The following is a 22,765-nucleotide window of genomic DNA, read 5'->3' as shown; positions in this document are numbered from 1 at the left end:
TCATTAACAATGGTGTGTGTGTGTGTGTGTGTGTGTGTGCGTGCGTGCGTGCATGCGTGTGTGAATGCTTTTTAGTTAAGTGTGAACTTGGACATTGAGGTGATTTGCTTCATATATGCATTTATGTCCATTGAGAAAAACGTGGTGGTTTAGGTTTATTTACAATAAAACACTTTTATTAGAATATATTTTCCTAGCAATGATCTGTGCTGTGCCGAAGCAACTGATCTTGTTTTTATCTTGATGAACTCCATCACACACATCATACATTTTGCACATTGACTCTCTGGCTTGTTGTTGTTTTTTTTTTTTCTTTTTCTTACCCAATATGGCGGAGCGGTGGCTTCAGATTTCAGACAAGCCTCTTCCTTTCTAGTTGGTACAGATCAGATCAGTGGGCGTTCCACTTTCTCGGCAGCCACAGCGGAGCCTTGCGGGTGGTGACGTCAGCGTGATGTGATCATGTGATCAATGGTCATGTGATCACTGATTTCCTGAGTAATCAGAGCAGTAGTCAGGAGAACCAGCCAGAGCAGCTGCAGGACTGTTTTATGCTCAAGTCTCAGGTAAAAGGAGTTTTTTTGTTTTTTTTCTTCAAATTATTTTTTTTTAAATGTGACTCCTCAATGAGATGTATGTTGTTATTATGGCGTTTGTGATGTTTTAGTATGTATATGTCACGGACATGAACAAGTGAAGCTCTTCAGCGTCTCATTGTGTTATTCAGATCTTTCAGACGTTTTTTTGAGCATATGCTTCAGGGGAGCATTACCATGACTCAACCTTTTAGCTTCTGGGGGAGCTCCGCCCCCCCCCCCCAATTACAGCCCTCTTAACCCCCTGCTAGAGGTGGGCGATACTGGGAATTTTGGTATTGACCCGATACCAAGTAAATACAGGTCCAGTATCACCGATATCGATACTGATACTTTTTCATATTTAAGCTTCATAGATCCAAAGGATCCAGAAGACCTAGGATAGAATTTCACCAAACATTGTATGTGACAGCAAAATACTTTCTTATCACAATCAACATTTTTGTTCATTAAATATCACTCAACACAACTTAAAACAAAATCTCCTCAGGTAGAGGGCTGACAAACCACAATACAAGGGTGCGCTGCTCCGTGTTGTGTGACACAGCGCAGCACTGCTCTTACAGACAGAGAGTAGACTTTGATGAATCTGCGTGCGCAGCAGTCAGTGCGTGTGGGAGAGAAAAAAGCTTGAGTATCGGTATTTTTACATGAGGATCATTCAATATCAATACCAGCATTGGTATCGATATTATCGATATTAGGATTGATCCGCCCACTTCTACCCCCTGCCACTTTAAGCATTTTTTTTTAATGTAGATGTAAATTAATATTCAAAGTTTTCTGCTAGTTGACAGTAGGGATGCACAATATGGCCAAATTATCATATCTCAATATCGAGGGTTTTCAATCACGTGACCGATTTGCTGCAGGACAGGTGCCGTCTCCATTCTGGATTACAAGGAGGCTGGCGTGTGATAGAAAAATGGAGAGAATCTACTGTTATTACGATGCTTTAAACCCTCGAGATAAAGGTATTTATCATGATAGATGTGTAGCATTTGGTTCCTTGGAGCCGTATCTCATATACCAGATAGTGAATTTAGTGGTGACGTAACGAACTGGCTGACGAGTGTCACACTGCAATATTGTGAACTTTTTGGTGTTTTCCACTTCGCCATTGTATACCATGGAAGAAGCTGCTGACCAGGTCAGCCTTGCCGGCCTCCTGCAGAGCATCACATTGGAGCTCTGAAAGCAGAGGTCGGTCTTGAAGTCCTGAGCGATTTCTCTTAACAGACGCTGGAAGGGCAGCTAGCGGATCAGCAGCTTGGTGGATTTCTGGTAGCGGCTGATCTCTCTCAGCGCCATGGTGCCGGGCCTGTAACGGTGAGGCTTCTTCACACCGACGATAGCCGGAGCGCTCTTTCGGCGGTCTGCTTGGTTCTGGTCATATTAAAGCTTCCTTCAGATCTGCTGAGTCAGGTCTCTGTGTCGCTTAGAAAGCTTGTAACATGCTTGATGCACAGTAACTGCTGGTAGCCTGTAAAATGAGCGACCTGCCTCATTTTTATCACCTCTGTGTGAACAACCAACGACAGCACAAAAGTTGACCATTATTGAAGCTTCTGCAGTTGTTCGCCAAATGGACATAATGTATCACAGCAGCCACTGTGATGTAATCCAGAAAGGCCACGGGGCACAAAATGACATGACTGATACGTCACATGAAAACCCTCTATAGTCAGTGGTGGGCACAGATAACCAAAAAATTAACTTTGCTAACAGATAATCAGATGACTGAAAAGTTATCTTTGATAAAGATAAAATGATAAACCACCCAAAAATTTATCGGAAGTTACAGATAACCGATAAATTCCAGTATCGTCTCTAGTACATTTGCAACTACTAATAAACTGAATCTGAGTTTTAACACTACGCTTCTAGTACCATTAAAAACAACAACAGACCCAAACAATGAGCCCACACTTCTGTTTTTGAACATCCTGCCCCCTGCTGGAAGCTCTTGTTTACTACACAGCTTCCAGCACAGAAGCACCCTGAGAGCAGCCACAAAGCCAGCTCTCTACCAATCACAATGCTCCGGTCAGGCGGAGGTCTTGGAAAATAAAGTCATGCTGACTTATGGTTTGGTGTGAATACTGATAGAATAACTCCATTAATGTAAATTCTGTCATTTGTACAAAGTTAAAATATAACATACGAGGTCTGTCAATAAAGTATAGGTCCTTTTTATTTTTTTCAAAAACTATATGGATTTCATTCATATGTTTTTACATCAGACATGCTTTAACCCTCGTGCGCATGCGTGAGTTTTTCCACGCCTGTCGGTGACGTCATTCGCCTGTGAGCACTCCTTGTGGGAGGAGTCGTCCAGCCCCTCGTCGGAATTCCTTTGTCTGCGAAGTTGCTGAGAGACTGGCGCTTTGTTTGATCAAACTTTTTTCTAAACCTGTGAGACACATCGAAGTGGACACGGTTCGAAAAATTAAGCTGGTTTTCGGTGAAAATTTTAACGGCTGATGAGAGATTTTGAAGTGATACTGTCGCTTTAAGGGCTTCCCACGGAGCGAGGCGTCGTGCAGTGGTCCCAGGCGCCGTCGTCAGCCTGTTTCAAGCTGAAAACCTCCACATTTCAGGCTCTATTGATCCAGGACGTCGTGAGAGAACAGAGAAGTTTCAGAAGAAGTCGGTTTCAGCATTTTATCCGGATATTCCACTGTTAAAGGAGATTTTTTTAATGAAAGACGTGCGGGCGGATTGCAGCATCGGCTCGCAGCCGCTGCAACGCTCCGCCACAGGAAAGACACCTCCGTTGGAAGCCTTAAGGACAAGTTGGAACATGTCCAGCTGTTAAACAATTTCTCATATACTCACTCCACTGAAAGCCATCAAAAGCCGCCGGGATTTTACAAATGGTTATCAACACGGAGGTGTTTTTCCTGTGCCGCCGCACCGCGCCGGCTGCGTCCCGACGCGCGGACCCGTCCGCATGTCTTTCATTAAAAAATCTCCTTTAACAGTGGAATATCCGGATAAAATGCTGAAACCGACTTCTTCTGAAACTTCTCTGTTCTCTCACGACGTCCTGGATCAATAGAGCCTGAAATGTGGAGGTTTTCAGCTTGAAACAGGCTGACGACAGCGCCTGAGAGCGCTGCGCGACGTCTCGCTCCGTGGGAAGTCCTTAAAGCGACAGTATCACCTCAAAATCTCTCATCAGCCGTTAAAATTTTCACCGAAAACCAGCTTAATTTTTTGAACCGTGTCCACTTCGATGTGTCTCACAGGTTTAGAAAAAATTTTGATCAAACAAAGCGCCAGTCTCTCAGCAACTTCTCAGACAAAGGAATTCCGACGAGGGGCTGGACGACTCCTCCCACAAGGAGTGCTCACAAGCGAATGACGTCACCGACAGGCGTGGAAAAACTCACGCATGCGCACGAGGGTTCAAGCATGTCTGACGTAAAAACATATGAATGAAATCCATATAGTTTTTGAAAAAAATAAAAAGGACCTATACTTTATTGACAGCCCTCGTATATCTTTTAATGTTGAATAATGCACTAATTCTGAGGTTTTGTAACAAACCCAGACAGATCACAAAGGATTCTGGGTAAAAGTGCCTCTGCTAAACACTGATTGGTTCAGTCATTCATTATGTAAACCAACACATTAATGTGACGTGTGTCATGTGTTGGGGTTTAAAGATAAATGTGTTTTGTAAAATATTCCTTTTTTTATTTGTAAAAACAGGCATTTTTAAGGAGCCCTGGAAGTGTCATTGCAAAATGTTTTGCATGTGGAGAGAATGTGTGCTCATTTTATTATATTGTTCCGTGCGCACGTTTTATGATGTTATGTGCACGTTTTATGATGTTGTGCACACGTTTTATTATATTGTGCACACATTTTATTATATTGTAAAACAGTGCACTCAATATTGTCTTGACACATAAATGTTGGCTTTACACTATGCAAGTTTTGGCCCTTTTTCAGATGATTTTTCATTCATGAGAGAATTTCAGCTTAATCGCGCGTCCTGCATCGTGTAGTGTACATGGAGTAACAAGCTGCGTTTAACATCTCAACACCACCTCCTGATCGCGGATCATATGGTCAGATGAAAATCAAACCTGTTTGATATTATTCTGGTCGCTGTCGTGGGGTATCCTGCTGCTGAAGCGCTACAAGCATCCAACCGCTCGCAGTGTGCATGTGCAAACACCGCAGAGCTGTCTTGTAATGTTTTTTTGTTGTTGTTTTGTTTTGTTTTGAAACTTTGATGTCTCCCATCGAGAGTTTTTGAATTAAGTTTGAAAAAAAGCTTACGTTTTGCTTCTGGAAACACGTCGTTACATCGTGCGGTTCTGTGGTACAGTTTGAACTGAAACCGAGTACAGTGATTAAAAATATTATACAGTGTCTGCCCAGCTTCAGGACGAATACTGCCATGAACTGCCATGAACACTACTGGCCAGTAGATGGCAGTAGAGACCTTGAAAATTTGCCAAAACAAAATTCCAAATAATCTGTGTTGCTACTTGCTACGTTTAAGATGCGTGGAATTTAACAAACACAAATATAATAACAACGTCTATAAACCCAGAGAATATATTCACAGTTTTAGGCACTAGAGTTTAATGCTGTTGTTCGTGGCACCTGAACAGAGTGTCTGAAATGCATTTGTCCTGTCGTGAACGTACTGAGATTACCCTATCCTACCCATAATGCACTGCTGTACACAGCATGTGCTCACTAAAACCTTAAAAATTAGCACATTACTTTAAAACTAAAACATATATCTGATATTTTCACTTTATAAAACTTCAGACATGACAGTAATTTTAAATAACTTGTCCAAAATTAGTTTGGTTAAAATTTGAACCATAACGAATTGTGATGTTTTTTTAAAGCCGATAAAGGTGTTAAAATGTACAAATTAAACATTTTCTTGGAACCTTGTTCACCACTGTGAAACTTGCCTCGCTCATGTCAATATTACAGGAGGCTTGATTTTGCTCCACTGCCTATTAGTGCAGCAGATAACTGAAACAATCCTTCAAATGGTGACACGAGCCAAAATCAGCGCAAATTTCTCCTTAGACATTCCTCTTTTGAAAAAAACAACTGGCCAATTAAATTTTTAAACCAGGTAGGGGTCAAAATATATATATATATATATATATATATATATATATATAAAAAATGCTCCAATCACATTGAAAACTACACCACATTGTTTGTCTGATCATAAAAATTTCAAAAAGGTATAGTTTTGACTATCTGTGACTGAATGTTCTGGAGTTATGGGGTAAAAACAGCAAGAATGGTGACAAAGGTCAGTTTAAGTTTGTACAGGGGTCAAAAGTTTAAGTTGCTCCAGTTTTGTTAAAAAGTGTTGCAAATTAATGGTTGAGCTAATGAATGGAATAGTTTTGACTGTGTTTAATGTTTGGTCTCCAAAGTAAAGGTCAAACAAGGTTGACGTCCATTGGATTCTATGACATGTGACATCTGTTACCCCGGAACATGATAACTAAGCATTACACATGGTGCAAACTATTCCTTTTTAAAACCCTATTAAAAGAGTAATGTCTAAGTATTTATGCCAAATTTGGTGCTTGTATCACCATTTGCAGATTTACTCTGTAAATATTTTGTTATCTGCTGCACTATGTGGAAATGCTCTTCCTGTGGAACTCTTCCTGTCATAGCTGTGGGGAGGCCATGCTGGGGACACTGCAGCACCCCTTTGCCAGATGACAAAAAAATATAACAATGAAATAAATCAATATAAGGAAACATGTAAAATTGCTTCCCTGTTATCATTTTTCAGAATAATAAGCAATTCTGAATAAGTTTTCTTTAACACTGTGCAGAGCATGTGAGCGATGAGACTTTAGCTGTACATTTCCATGCTCGCACACTTGCAGCCACTGCAGACCATTCAATGTCAAGACATGAGGACTGGAGAACTCTCCCTGAGCTTGGAGAAATGACAGGTGAAGGGTAAAACAACTCAACTACAAGCTGGGTCCCTTAGATTGCTTTTTATTTTTATTTTTTTTTGGCATGTGGGCAATGCCTTCACAAAGGGAGACTGGATAAACGTTGGAGGAATTGCCCACTCTGCCCACCAGAGATGATCTTTATTAGACTAAAGGTGGAAGCCAACCATGGGTGCACAGGTTGTTCAATGTACTATGTCTTAAAAAGAAAATCTACATTGTATTTAAATTTTAGATTAAAACTGTTGCCTGGCATGAAAATAACTGGACAGCCAACTGTGCAAAGGTTTTTTTTTTTTTTACATTGGATTTGTAATTGCCTCTGTAAGGCACAGCTGCACCTGTTTAAGTCATGCACGATAATCACACACTAATTTATTAATGGATTTGTTTTTCAGGAACAATGTCAGTGGTGACTTTGGCAGAGTGTAGAGAGCAGATTCGCAGGGAGCTGGACAGCGTAGTGGACTTCTGGCTCAAATACTCTCACGACACTTTACATGGGTACTGTGGTAATGAGTGCATACGTGTGAAAAATAAATTTGTTGTGCTTTCAATTTCTGCAGTAACACAAACCTCTGCTTCTTCATGTAGTGGCTTTTTCACTTGCATCGGGAGAGATGGGAAAATCTACGATGAGCTGAAGTATGTGTGGCTGCAGGGTAGACAGGTATGAACATGCACTGTGCAGCTTACCATATTGCATTCATGTGTTGATGGTGTCTGCAGGACGTTCAGGTTAAATTGTCACTTCCAGTAATATGACAACAGAAAATGACACCCCCACTAACTGTAAGAGCGACATCTACACAAAACCTTAGGGCCTTGTCCCACTGGCGTTTAGGAGGATTTGCGGCTGGAAGGCGCACAAAAGTGGCTCACATCCGCCAAACAACCGCAATAACCGTGTAACATTCCTGTATGAGTCGGCCGCCATCTGAACACGTCCGTGATCATCCGCAGAGGCACGCATGTCCGCAGCCAGGATTTTTGAGCAGCTCAAAAATCCTGTTGCGGATGAGATCCGCATCACTGCCTGAACACATACTGAAGACATACGCAGGACATACACAACCAACACGCCGCATATCCCGTCATCCGCTGATATCCGCAACCGACGGGTTGGCGCGGCTTGGAGGCGGACCGGGACAGCGTGCAAAACAGATATGAAATGTGCCCAGCACGGCCACATCACGGTCACAAATGGTATGTCGTGCATGCAGACAGAGTGGGCACGGATGAAGCGAGTGCATCACGGCCGCTGTGCCCCTCATGGGGGCGCCTCCGCAGTCACCTTTGCTTCTGTTCCCTGTTATATCCGCTTTTCTTCCTCATGTATTCGCTGATCCACCCCGGGACATTTGTCATTTCCGCCCACCTTTGTTGCGGACGCTCAGCTTTTATCTCCTCATTTCATGCGCAAATCCTCCTAAACGCCAGTGGGACAGGGCCCTTAGGAAGCTAAAAAATAAATAACCATCCATCCATCTTCTGTACTCGATTAGTTCAATTAAGGGTAAAATAAATAAACTTTAATTTTTCTCTTGCTGCAGCCACAAGGACAAAGTGGATGTTGATCTGCTTTGAAAAACATCAGGAAATTAATTTTCCCATCATCAGTCGGGGACGTAGTCAACAGCATCGCCCATCCGTTGGAGCATTTGCAACTCCATCTTTAAGCCCTTTTAGACCAGACTAACCAAACTGGTCACAGGGTTGGCCGTGACCATAGCAATAGTAAATGTATTTGCATACTAATTAGGTCAGAAGATCAGCGAACCTTGAGTCATATTTTGACTCAGAGAGATGACATTACTTGAGGTGGGAACACAAAATTTTGAAACAACCTACCTGCTAGGTACTTGATGACCTCAGAGTTTAAGTCATAAGGTCACCCAGTGCTAGTGGTGGGAGGAGCTAACCAAGAAGTTAGCTTCGATAACCGCTAATCCGCTAACTGAAAAGTTAACTTTTAAAACGCTAAACCAATAAGCCACTATAAAATTTTGCGGAAGCTACAGCTAACCGCTAACTGCTAACTTTCAGAGCTTAAGCACCGCCAATGCTTCTGATTAGAATCAGACGATCACAAACCCATCACAACCAATGGGTCAGTGCTTCTGTCTTTGTGCACCCTGCTCACTGCTGTAAGGAAGAGTCATGTACATATCACAGCATACAGTGGTCCAGACGTGAGGCAGAAGTCCTGAAAAGGAAAGCAGGTTTGACTTATGGTTTTGATTTTTATATAAAATTACTGAATGGCAGTGGGAATAGTGTCCGCCCAAATATCAAGTTGAATTTTCAGTTTTGCAAAGGCCTTTCTTTCTTTTTTTTTTACAAATGAAAAAAAAATGACATTTTACAAATACTCATTTATTTGTAAAAACCAACACACACGTTACAATAACTTGTGTGTTGGTTTTTACATATAATGAATCAACCAATCAGTGATGAGCAGGTGCTCGTTTTTCCCATAATGCCTTTCGGGATCTGTGTGTGTTAATGTTCAAAACTTCAGAATTAGTGCATTATTTTAAAATTAAAAGATATGTTATATTTTCAATTTGTAAAAACTACAGAGTTGACATTAATGTAGTTAAACTATCCAGAGTAATTTGGTGCATAAATCAAAACCATAGTGAAACCTGCTTTCCTTTTCAGGACTTCTGCCTCACGTCTGGACCACTGTATGCGGTGAATGTAAATAACTTTTTTTGTTGTTGTTGTTTTTTTGGAGCAATGCAGCAGGCCCCTTCTGCTGGGGTAGAGTTGAGTTCAGCTCCTCACAGCTGCCTGACTGCTGTAAATATGTAGCAGATAGGCAGTGGTGGGCACCGTTCCAGTAATCTGATAACCGATAATTATCGAAGATGAAGTTTTCAGTATCAGATTATCTTTTCAGATAACTTTGAAAACCATTATTGGACAATTATCTTCCGCTAAATTTTTGTCCGATAATTTAACATGGTAAACAAAGGTGAACAGATGTGTAGTTCTACCCTCTGCAAACAAAGGAGAGGAGCCATCTGAATTTTCCGAATGGTGTCCACCTGGAGGTCTCTCACAGTTGCTGGAAAAAATTGATGCAGCAAAGCTCCAAATCGTTCAGACATTTATTCGCAATAAAAATCTGACAAGAGGGGTGTACCACTGCTCACACAAAGCCTGCTCACAGGCGAATGACGCAACCGACAGGCATGAAAAAACTCACTCATGCGCACGAAGGTTCAAGCTTGGCTGATGCAGTCACACATGATTCAATTCCATATGGTTTTTGAAAAAAATAAAATGGTCCAATATTTTTCTAACAGACCTCGTATATTCCCTGGGTTTATAGACGTTGTTATTGTGTTTGCGTTTATTAAATTCCACGCATCTTAAACGTAGCAAGTAGCAACGCAGATTATCTGGAATTTTGTTTTGGCAAGTTTTCAAGTTCTCTACTGCCATCTACTGGCCAGTAGTGTTCATGGCAGTATTCAAACTGAAGCTAGGCTGATATTTTCAATCACTGTACTTGGTTCCAGCTCAAACTGTACCACAGAACCGCACGGTGTAAAAGCTCAGAGCACACGATTTATGTTCTCACACATATCGTACATTCAAAAACCACACATTGGACTCGTGTTTCCAGTAGCAAAATGTAAACAGAAGCTTTTTTTCAAACTTAATTTACAAAAACTCTCGATGAGAGACATCAAAGTTTAAAAAACAAAACAAAACAAAAAAAATTACATGACAGGTCTGCGGTGTTTGCACATGCACAGTGCAAGAGGTTGGACGCTTGTAGCGCTTCAGCAGCGGGATACCCTCACGACGGCCGAACAGAATATCAAACAGGTTTGATTTTCATCTGACCATACGATCGGCGATCAGGAGGTGGTCGTGAGATGTTAAATGCAGCTCGTTACTCCATGTATACTAAATGATGCAGGACGCGCAATTAACCTGAAAATCTGTGCAATCCAAAAAATTCTCGCATGAATTAAAAATCAGCTGAAAAAGGGCCAAAACTCGCACTGACGACACCGGTTATATCAGACGGTTATCAAATCAAATCAAATCAGTTTTATTTATATAGCGCCAAATCACAACAAACAGTTGCCCCAAGGCGCTTTATATTGCAAGGCAAGACCATACAATAATTACGGAAAAACCCCAACGGTCAAAACGACCCCCTGTGAGCAAGCACTTGGCGACAGTGGGAAGGAAAAACTCCCTTTTAACAGGAAGAAACCTCCAGCAGAACCAGGCTCAGGGAGGGGCAGTCTTCTGCTGGGACTGGTTGGGGCTGAGGGAGAGAACCAGGAAAAAGACATGCTGTGGAGGGGAGCAGAGATCAATCACTAATGATTAAATGCAGAGTGGTGCATACAGAGCAAAAAGAGAAAGAAACACGTAGATCATCTTTTGAACCCCCCAGCAGTCTAAGTCTATAGCAGCATAACTAAGGGATGGTTCAGGGTCACCTGATCCAGCCCTAACTATAAGCTTTAGCAAAAAGGAAAGTTTTAAGCCTAATCTTAAAAGTAGAGAGGGTGTCTGTCTCCCTGATCCGAATTGGGAGCTGGTTCCACAGGAGAGGAGCCTGAAAGCTGAAGGCTCTGCCTCCCATTCTACTCTTACAAACCCTAGGAACTACAAGTAAGCCTGGCTTTTCAGGGAACTTTTAGACAACCTGATAATAATGAATTACAATAATCCAGCCTAGAGGAAATAAATGCATGAATTAGTTTTTCAGCATCATTCTGAGACAAGACCTTTCTAATTTTAGAGATATTGCGCAAATGCAAAAAAGCAGTCCTACATATTTGTTTAATATGCGCTTTGAATGACATATCCTGATCAAAAATGACTCCAAGATTTCTCACAGTATTACTAGAGGTCAGGGTAATGCCATCCAGAGTAAGGATCTGGTTAGACACCATGTTTCTAAGATTTGTGGGGCCAAGTACAATAACTTCAGTTTTATCTGAGTTTAAAAGCAGGAAATTAGAGGTCATCCATGTCTTTATGTCTGTAAGACAATCCTGCAGTTTAGCTAATTGGTGTGTGTCCTCTGGCTTCATGGATAGATAAAGCTGGGTATCATCTGCGTAACAATGAAAATTTAAGCAATGCCGTCTAATAATACTGCCTAAGGGAAACATGTATAAAGTGAATAAAATTGGTCCTAGAACAGAACCTTGTGGAACTCCATAATTAACCTTAGTCTATGAAGAAGATTCCCCATTTACATGAACATATTGTAATCTATTAGATAAATATGATTCAAACCACCGCAGCGCAGTACCTTTAATACCTATGGCATGCTCTAATCTCTGTAATAAAATTTTATGGTCAACAGTATCAAAAGCAGCACTGAGATCTAACAGAACAAGCACAGAGATGAGTCCACTGTCTGAGGCCATAAGAAGATCATTTGTAACCTTCACTAATGCTGTTTCTGTACTATGATGAATTCTAAAACCTGACTGAAACTCTTCAAATAGACCATTCCTCTGCAGATGATCAGTTAGCTGTTTTACACCTACCCTTTCAAGAATTTTTGAGAGAAAAGGAAGGTTGGAGATTGGCCTATAATTAGCTAAGATAGCTGGGTCAAGTGATGGCTTTTTAAGTAATGGTTTAATTACTGCCACCTTAAAAGCCTGTGGTACATAGCCAACTAATAAAGATAGATTGATCATATTTAAGATCGAAGCATTAATTAATGGTAGGGCTTCCTTGAGCAGCCTGGTAGGAATGGGGTCTAATAGACATGTTGATGGTTTGGAGGAAGTAACTAATGAAAATAACTCAGACAGAACAATCGGAGAGAAAGAGTCTAACCAAATACCGGCATCACTGAAAGCAGCCAAAGATAACGATATGTCTTTGGGATGGTTATGAGTAATTTCTTCTCTAATAGTTAAAATTTTATTAGCAAAGAAAGTCATGAAGTCATTACTAGTTAAAGTTAAAGGAATACTCGGCTCAATAGAGCTCTGACTCTTTGTCAGCCTGGCTACACTGCTGAAAAGAAACCTGGGGTTATTCTTATTTTCTTCAATTAGTGATGAGTAGTAAGATGTCCTAGCTTTACGGAGGGCTTTTTTTATAGAGCAACAGACTCTTTTTCCAGGCTAAGTGAAGATCTTCTAAATTAGTGAGACGCCATTTCCTCTCCAACTTATCTGCTTTAAGCTGCGAGTTTGTGAGTTATACCACGAAGTCAGGCACTTCTGATTTAAGGCTCTCTTTTTCAGAGGAGCTACAGCATCCAACGTTGTCTTCAAAGACGATGTAAAACTATTGACGAGATAATCTATCTCACTCACAGAGTTTAGGTAGCTACTCTGCACTGTGTTGGTATTTGGCATTAGAGAACATAAAGAAGGAATCAAATCCTTAAACCTAGTTACAGCGCTTTCTGAAAGACTTCTAGTGTAATGAAACTTATTCCCCACTGCTGGGTAGTCCATCAGAGTAAATGTAAATGTTATTAAGAAATGATCAGACAGAAGGGAGTTTTCAGGGAATACTGTTAAGTCTTCAATTTCCATCCCATAAGTCAGAACAAGATCTAAGATATGATTAAAGTGGTGGGTGGACTCATTTACATTTTGAGCAAAGCCAATTGAGTCTAATAATAGATTAAATGCAGTGTTGAGGCTGTCATTCTCAGCAACATTTAACTGTTTTAGTCTGTGGTGCAGTTGAAGGTGTTATATTGTTTTTTTCTTTTTGAATTTTTATGCTTAAATAGATTTTTACTGGTTATTGGTGGTCTGGGAGCAGGCACCGTCTCTGCGGGGATAGGGTAATGAGGGGATGGCAGGGGGAGAGAAGCTGCAGAGAGGTGTGTAAGACTACAACTCTGCTTCCTGGTCCCAACCCTGGATAGTCACGGTTTGAAGGATTTAACAAAATTGGCCAGATTTCTAGAAATGAGAGCTGCTCCATCCAAAGTGGAATGGATGCCGTCTCTCCTAACAAGACCAGGTTTTCCCCAGAAGCTTTGCCAATTATCTATGAAGCCCACCTCATTTTTGGACACCACTCAGACAGCCACCAATTCAAGGAGAACATGCGGCTAAACATGTCACTCCCGGTCCGATTGGGGAGGGGCCCAGAGAAAACTACAGAGTCCGACATTGTTTTTGCAAAGTTGCACACCGATTCAATGTTAATTTTAGTGACCTCCGATTGGCGTAACCGGGTGTCATTACTGCCGACGTGAATTACAATCTTACCAAATTTACGCTTAGCCTTAGCCAGCAGTTTCAAATTTCCTTCAATGTCGCCTGCTCTGGCCCCCGGAAGACAATTGACTATGGTTGCTGGTGTCGCTAACTTCACATTTCTCAAAACAGAGTCGGCAATAACCAGAGTTTGATCCTCGGTGGGTGTGTCGCCGAGTGGGGAAAACGGTTAGAGATGTGAACGGGTTGGCGGTGTACACGGGGCTTCTGTTTAGGACTACGCTTCTTCCTCACTGTCACCCAGTCGGCCTGCTTTCCTGGCTGCTCGGGATCTGCTGGATCCCTAACGGCGGCTAAGCTACCTTGGTCCGCACTGACTACAGGGGCCTGGCTAGCTGTAGAATTTTCCACGGTGCGGAGCCGAGTCTCCAATTCGCCCAGCCTGGCCTCCAAAGCTACGAATAAGCTACACTTATTACAAGTACCATTACTGCTAAAGGAGGCCGATGAATAAATAAACATTTCACACCCAGAGCAGAAAAGTGTGGGAGAGACAGGAGAAGCCGCCATGCTAAATCGGCTAAGAGCTAGTACCTGCGCTAAGCTAGCGGATTCCTAAAAACACACAAAGTGAATAATGTGTAAATAATTTAGAGGTGATTCAGCAGAGGGAGTGCTTTAGTTAAGGCACGTGAAGATTACACTGTGAAACAAATCGTTATCTAGTTATCTAGATCAATCTAATTGCGCAGATTAAACAGCTAACAGATACAGCAAAACACTGCTGTGCTCCGGAACAGGAAGTGATACAATACCACAGTGAGAGCCAACCACCAGTAGAGGTTATCTAATTACAACTTGGCTTTTTTTTTTTTTTTTTTTGAAAACGCCTTTTTTTTTACAAATAAAAATGGCATATCTGTAAACACCAACACACGACACACCTCACATTAACGTGTTGGTTTACATAGAATGAATGAGTCAACCAATCAGTGTTAGCGGAGGCACATTTTACCCAGAATGCCAGCTGTCTGTGTTTGTTACAAAACTTCAGAATTAGTGCATTATTCAACATTAAAAGATATATGTTATATTTTAACTTGGGACAAATGACAGAATAGACATTAATGGAGTTATTCTATCAGTATTCATTTTATTTATACACCAAACCATAGACCTTGGCCTGACGGCAGCGTTGTGATTGAGTAGAGAGTTGAGCTTTGTGGCTCCTCTCAGCTTGTGTCTGTGCTGGAAGTCATGTAATAAATAGGAGCTTCCAGCAGGGGGCAGGACGCTCAAAGACAGAAGTGCTGACTCATTGTTTGGGTCTGTTGTTGCTTTTGATGTTTCCAAAAGTGACTGTGGTGTTAAAACTCAAAATCAGCTTGTTAGTAGTTGCAAGTGTAGCAGAGTCAATACTGGAATTTATCGGTATCGGTTATCTGTAACCTCTGATACATTTTTGGGTGGCTTATCGTTTTAGCTTTATCGAAGATAACTTTTCAATTATCTGATTATCTGTTATTGAAGTTAATTTTTTGGTTATCTGTGCCCACCACTGCAGATAGGAACCAACATGTATGATTTTAGGGTTTACATATGTTTTTCACCGTTACTAACTATGCCAGAAAAAAACTTTAGTGGACTACAATAGCGGAACAAAATTTAGCGGACGCTAATTGGTTTGCTGATGGGTTGTTGTTTTTTTTAAGTTAGCAGAAAAGCTAATCCGCTAACAAAAAAGTTAGCTTTGCTAATTAGCGGTTAGCAGATTAGCAGAACTGTGCCCACCACTGCTCAGTGCCGAACTGGACCCAAACGTGGCCGGGCATTGATGGGTCACAGCATCTTGTTGTGTTAGTGAAGAAATATCTGGTTTTATATCAATAAACAGGAATGAGTTGTGTGACATAGGAACATCACAGAAAGTTGACATTTAAGCAGAACTCAGAGCCTGAGCTTTCTGTTTGAAAATAATCATTTGCAAATTGCTAAAATGCTGAGAATTAAATAATCTGCTGTCTGATTAATGCTGTGAAATGTCTGTGACTCAGCTTATGTCTGCAGCTACAGACAACGCTGATTTTGCTATAATGTCTGATTTGTCTGCAGTCAACATGTGAATCCAGCATTCCACTCGGGCCCTATTTCCACCACCTATGGTGCATGACCCGTACCTCAGAATGCAAGTGCAAAGGGGGCGTGGCCAACTCCATATACCTGTTTATATGGTGCAAAAGAAAGATACAGCTGGTCATCACTGATGTAACTTGGGGTTTTCAGGTGTTTCATCAGACACCCAGCCAGTGCTGATCAGACCCCAGCCTGCACCCAGCAGTGTTCACCCACAAATCTGCCCTCTTATTCATGAGCCACCTAGCAGGTTTCTCTGCAGGTTAAGTTACCGATTTGATGGCTTTCCCCTGCTTTCTCAATATGCAGAGTGATCGCCCTGCAAAACCCCGACATCAGAGTGGGGCCGCAGACTGTCCCTCAACATATATACACACAAGGTCCTGGCACTTGGCATGCTTCCTGTTGTTGGCCTCATCTCTATGCTCTTCCCAGACCACTCTTCATACCAGTGTGATCAATATGATGCACTGCACAACACAGTATTCTTGGCATATTTTCAGTTAGAGGTTTTCTAATGAGTTAAAGGGTCTGAGCCGACCTGTCAGTCAGCCATGATTCTTTTGTTGCACTGTGCGCTGCTTTGTGGAAGATAAGGTTCTCAGTGTTTTGTCATCTGTGTTTTTTCTTGTCGTTTTAGGTGTGGATGTATTGTCGCCTTTACCGAACCATGGACCGTTTCCAGAAGCCTGAAATACTTGATGCAGCAAAAGCTGGTATGTGTCTTTACTGTATGTGTGTCATTTCTCTGTAATAATAATAATAATAATAATGATATTGGGACGGTGACACCATTTCTCTAATTTTACCTTTATCCCCACTGCACTGAATTTTAAATGAAGCACTAGAGATTTACTTATAAGTTACTCATCTTCAGCCGCTTATCCTGGACCAGGTCACAGGTATTATCGATGTTTGACTTTGTTCAAGGGACTGTAACAATAATAATGGGGTTGGGAGGACTTGTGTACCATTTATCAACAACTAATCTGGACAGTAAATTTATGTCACATCTAAGGAGGTGCATTTTGGTTTGGCACAGGTTTCATATTTTTTTTCTGTAAATGTTCTGGGGAGCATTAGCATGGCTATAAACCTTCATGTAATTTACACACTAAATAGTCACTGACTGACCTCATGAGCTGTCAAGGTGCGCACTGCCTCTCACTTTAGCGTTCCTGGTTTCAGTGTCGACTGTCCACTGAATTCCTGTGAGATGTCCTCTATTCGCGTGAGATTGCCTCTGTCTGTCTTTTTTTAAATTGAGACAAATAAAAAGTTACACAAAAACCTTGCAGAGATTAAACATACCACAGTAAAAACAGCATACCCAAAAACAGGTTAATCTCCTGTACAGCTGGTCCAGGAAGTGTTCAACATTTGATATTTCCAGTTTCAGTGTGGACTGAAGATTTGGCATGTCCGGTTTCAGTGTCGACTTTCCATTGAATTCCCACGAGATCTCTGTCTTTTTTTTATTGAGACAAAAGTTACACAAAAACCTTACAGAGATTAAACATACCACAGCAAAAACAATGTACTGAAAAACAGGTTAATCTCCTGTACTGTTGCTCCAGGAAGTATTCAACTTTTGGCATTTCCGCTGAATTCCTGTGAGATCTCCTGTTTGTCTTTTTAATTTTTTTTTTTTTTAATTTGGACAAACAAAAAGTACAAAAGCTTCAGATATCTCTCATTGTGATACAGTTGTATGCAACTTTCATGATTTTCCTTTATAAATCATTGGTTGTTTGGATCAGAAATTTCAGTTAAATATATTTGAGAAGTGAAATGAAGTTCATAGGATTTACAGAAAGTGTGCAATAACTCTTTAAACAAAGTTAGGCAGGTGCATAAGTTTGGGCACCCCAACAGAAAAAGATACATCAGTATTTAGTAGATCCTCCTTTTACAGAAATAACAGCCTCTAAATGCTTCTTATAGCTTCCAATGAGAGTCTGGATTCTGGTTGAAGGTATTTTGGACCATTCTTCTTTACAAAACATCTCAGGTTTGTTGGTTTCTGAGCATGGACAGCCCACTTAAAATCACACCACAGATTTTCAATATTCAGGTCTGGGGACTGAGGTGATCATTCCAGAACATTGTACTTGTTCCTCTGCATGAATGCCTTAGTAGATTTTGAGCAGTGTTTAGGGTCGTTGTCTTGTTGCAAGATCCAGCCTAGGTGCAACTTCAACTTTGTCACTGATTCATGACAATGTTCTCAAGAATCTGCTGATATTGACTGGAATCCATGTGACCCTCAACTTTAACAAGATTCCCAGTACCTGCACTGGCCACACAGCCACACAGCATGATTGAACCACCTCCAAATTTTACTGTAGGTAGCAAGTGTTTTTCTTGGAATGCTGTTCTTTTTCAGCCATGCATACCGCCCCGTGTTATGTCCAAATAACTCAATTTTAGTTTCATCAGTCCACAGCACTTTATTCCAAAATGAAGCTGGCTTGTCCAAATGTGCTTTAGCATACCTCAAGCAACTCTGTTTGTAGCGTGTATGCAGAAAAGGCTTCCTCTGCATTACAGCATCATGCAGCATCTCTTTGTGCAAAGTGCGCTGTATACTTGAACGATGCACAGAGACACTATCTGCAGCAAGATCATGTTGTATGTCTTTGGAGCAGGTCTGTGCGTTGACTATGACTGTTCTCACCATCCTTTGCTTCAGCTTATCTGAGATTTTTCTTGGCCTGCCACTTCAGGCCTTAAACCGTACTCTGCCTGCGGTTTTCCATTTCCTCACTATGTTCCTCACAGTGGAAACTGACATCTGAAATCTCTGAGATAGCTTTTTGTATCCTTCCCCTAAACCATGATGTTGAACAATCTTCGTTTTCAGGTCATTGGCGAGTTGTTTAGAGGCTCCCATGTTGCCACTCATTAGAAGAGATGCAAAGAGGGGAAACATTTGTAAATGGCCACCTTAAATACTCTTTCTCATGATTGTATTCACCTGTGTAAAGAGGTCAAGGGTCAGTGAGCTCACCAAACCAATTTTGTGTTCCAATAATTAGTGCTAAATGTATTCAAATCAATAAAATGACAAGGGTGCCCAAATGTATGCATAATTTTGTTTAAATAATTATTGCACACTTTCTGTAAATAATAGAAACTTTATTTCACTTCTCAAATATCAGTGTGTTCGTTTGCTATATGATATATTTGTCAAACTTGGTGTCAGACCGAGACTTTGGTGACCTGCCCAAGATGGCGCCGAGAGAAGGCGCCGTGGCAAGATCTCTCTTGTGCACTTTGTGTTTTTTGTTGTTTGTTCTCGCCGTAGAAACATTCGCTACAATTAAATATGACCGGGAGGCACCTCTTAAGATTCGGGATAATGCTTCGACTCCTGTGATTCTTGAACTGAGGTGTGATGATTTTGATACATGCCCTACTCGATGTACGAGGGGCCAGGAGTCGTGGTGCAGAGGCGGGGAGCGAAGCAAAGGTGCTTGGTGAAAGTCACACCACGTACACCACGACCTGAGCTTCAGAGCGAAGATGCCACAGGTCGCCAGTGACGGAAACGCAGACACCGTGGAAAGCGTGGAGGGTTCCTTGTTAAGTTATGCAGCCACCCGACAAGGATCCCGCTCCCCTCAATCTACCTGGCAAATGCTCAGTCTCTGCCCAGCAAGATGGACAACCTGCTAAGCTGTATCCAAACCCAGCGTGAGGCTCGGGACTGCTCCGTGTTCTGCCTGACAGAGACTTGGCTTCACAGCAACATACTGGATTCTACTTTTCAGCCTCCGGGATTTTCTGTCCATCGTTTGGATCGTTCAAAAGAGCACACCGGGAAAACGAAAGGAGGAGGTGTGTGTTTCCTTATTAATAATCTTTGGTGCACAGACAGTGTTATTGTCAACATAACATGTACAGCTAATCTAGAATGCCTTGTTCTGAAGTGCCACCCCTTTTATCTCCCTTGAGAGTTTTCAGTGATGTTTTTGTGCGCAGTGTACATACATCCATGTGTGGACGCTTCTGTGGCTCCAGATGAACTGAGTGACATTATACTAAAATGTGAGAACTCTAAATCAGACGCAGTGGTTATAGTAGCAGGTGACTTTAATAAGACTAATCTTAAGTCTGTTTTTTCCAACTACTATCAATATGTGAAACATTCCCCAGAGGCACACAAGTTTTGGATCACTGTTACAGTAATGTGAAATCTGCATTCAGGTCTACTTTGAGACCAGCTTTTGGCAGGTCTGATCATTCCTCGATTCTACTTCTTCCTACATATATACAGAGGAGTAGACACGTAAAGCCTATATCACTGGACATTGGACTAAGGACAATGAATTAAAATTGCGAAGCTGTTTTGACGCTACGGATTGGTCTGTGTTTCCATCTGAGGATCTGAATGAATACTGTGAGATTGTTACTGGATATATAAACTTCTGTGTTGACTCTTGTATTCCAAAGAAGGTTGTGAAACAACAGGGAAGTCAAAAACCAGTGTTTAAACGCAAACGTGAACATGAAGTTAAAGGAACGTGCTCGAGCCTTCAGCTCTGGTAATGTCGATGCCTATAAGCAGGCCAGATACACCTTTGAGAGATCAGTTAAAGCTGCTAAGCAGGCCTATGTTGAGAAGATTGAGAGTTATTTTAGAGAGGACAATCCACAACAGATGTGGAAGGGATTGAGTGCCATCACCTCTTGGAGGCCCAGGAGTGAGCACATGGTTACGTCTGGTAACTCTCTCCCGAATGATTTAAACAAATTTTATTGTCAGTTTGACACCTTGGAAAGGGAGCGAGTGGAGGTTTTGGTGAGCTATGAGGAGAATGGTCTCACAATTGTACAGGAGGATGTAACGAGGGCCCTGTCTAGGTCTAAGGTCAAGAAGGTGCTGCCGTGAGACCAACACGGAGGTGGTTTTGTCCCGCGCCATGAGCGGCATGGTGGCGCAATCCTCCGCTTCTCTTTCCATGAAAAAAAACTCCTGTAACAGTAGAATGTGCCAAAAAAGTGCTGATGTCCACGCCTTCTGCCTTTTTTGTGAAAGTTAGACGACGTCCCGGATCAACAAAGCCTTCATGTTGGAAATGATCTGGTTGTTTGAGCGGGGTTTGAGCTTGTCGATTGGCGCTCGGAGCGCGCCGCGCTCTCAGGCGCTGTGGGAGGTCTTTAAACCAGCTGGAGCACTCCTTAATCTGTGTAATCCCTATAAAATCATCGCTGAAAGCTATCTAAATTTTCCGAATGGTGTCCAGCTGGAGGTCTCTCACAGTTTCTGGAAAAATTTGATGCAGCAAAGCTCCAAATCGTTCAGACATTTATTTGCAATAAAAATCCGATGAGAGGGGTGGACCACTGCTCACACAAAGCCTGCTTACAGGCGAATGATGCAACCGACAGGCGTGAAAAAACTCACGCATGCGCACGAAGGTTCAAGCTTGGCTGATGCAATCACACATGATTCAAATCCATATGGTTTTTGCAAAAAATAAAAAGGTCCGATACTTTTTGGACAGACCTCGTATGCCATCAGGAAACGATAACAATTTTTCTCTCCTTGGAAAATAAACATTGTGCTGTTCAAACAGGATTTCAGTCAAGATTATGTGACTTTTTACTCATGTAGACTTTGTTTCATTTGAAAAAAGACACTGTGGCTTTGAATGGATTTACAGTTATTCACACAAGAATGTGTGACTTTTTTACTATAAGGGCCCCTTCACACATAGTATGAATAAGTACAACTCAGGGCGAATCACGGCGGAACACCTCGTATGAGCGAACTATGAAAACATCGAGTTGACAGGCAAGTGTGAACGATCCCACTGCAATGGTTTTGTGCACGCTCGTACAAAGACATCGTCACGTGTGCGAAACCGTTGCAGCGGGAACACAGTGCTAGCAGTTGGACCATGTGTAACCACATCACACAGCTACTGTGAAAAAATAAATAAATAAAAAATACATGCCACCCACGGGATTCAAACCTGCAATTTACAAAAGCTCTGATTGCCAGCCAGAAACTTTCCCACTGCGCTACCATCGCTGGCCTGTAAAAGGTGCAGAAAAATGCCTGAAATGAACAAGGACATGGACATATTTAAAAAATAAAACCACACACCATAAAAAACACCGCATTTTATTGAATCCCTCTTATCGAGCGGCAATACAAGTATGGTCCATTTGTTCCTCTGAAGATCACCCATGGTCACAGAGGTACAGTCATGAAATGGCATGAATGAGAAGCAGGGCACTCTTATCATGTCCACATCTGCTGGCAGCATGTCCGGCCAGCCCCACGTGGCCGGCCCGACACGTGTGTCTTGTGGACGGCGCACCTCAGGACAGACCACGCGTTATGTGGAACAGAACTCACATGGGTGAGGTGATATTCAGATTACTCGCAATTATTTGCTCATTTTAAAATGGATGCCTGCAAAACGTTTCAAAAAAGCTGGGACAGTGGTATGTTTACCACTGTGTTACATCACCTTTCCTTCTAACAACACTCAATAAGAGTTTGGGAACTGAGGGCACTAATTGTGAGTGTCATGATTGGGTATAAAAGGAGCATCCCCAAAAGGCTCAGCCGTTCACAAGCAAAGATGGAGCGAGGATCACCACTTTGTGAACACCTGCTTATAAAAAATAGTCCAACAGTTTAAGAACAATGTTTCTCAATGTTCAACTGCATGGAATTTAGAGATTCCATCATCTACAGTCCATAATATAATCAGAAGATTCAGAGAATCTGGAGAACTTTCTACACGTAAGCGGCAAGGCTGAATGCCCATGACCTTCGATCTCTAAGGTGGCACTGCATTAAAAACCGACATTATTGTGTAAAGGATCTTACCACTTGGACTCTTGAACACTTCAGAAA

General features: G+C 41.8%; 1 protein-coding gene across 1 annotated transcript in view; it reads left to right on the top strand.

The window, feature by feature from the left end:
- Positions 1-496: 496 nt before the first annotated feature.
- renbp (renin binding protein) overlaps positions 497-22,765 on the top strand; it is a 128,426-nt gene continuing 106,157 nt past the window's right edge. The window contains exons 1-4 of the mRNA XM_034171672.1: positions 497-566; positions 6,967-7,072; positions 7,163-7,238; positions 16,529-16,604. Coding sequence (XP_034027563.1) covers positions 6,972-7,072; positions 7,163-7,238; positions 16,529-16,604 — 253 coding nt within the window. The 5' untranslated portion in view covers positions 497-566; positions 6,967-6,971. The remainder of the gene's footprint in view (positions 567-6,966; positions 7,073-7,162; positions 7,239-16,528; positions 16,605-22,765) is intronic.

Source organism: Thalassophryne amazonica, chromosome 6 (assembly GCF_902500255.1).
Source record: "Thalassophryne amazonica chromosome 6, fThaAma1.1, whole genome shotgun sequence".
NCBI classification, from domain to species: domain Eukaryota; kingdom Metazoa; phylum Chordata; class Actinopteri; order Batrachoidiformes; family Batrachoididae; genus Thalassophryne; species Thalassophryne amazonica.
Note: the sequence above shows the minus strand (reverse complement) of the source record. Positions and strands in the feature narration are given on the sequence as shown.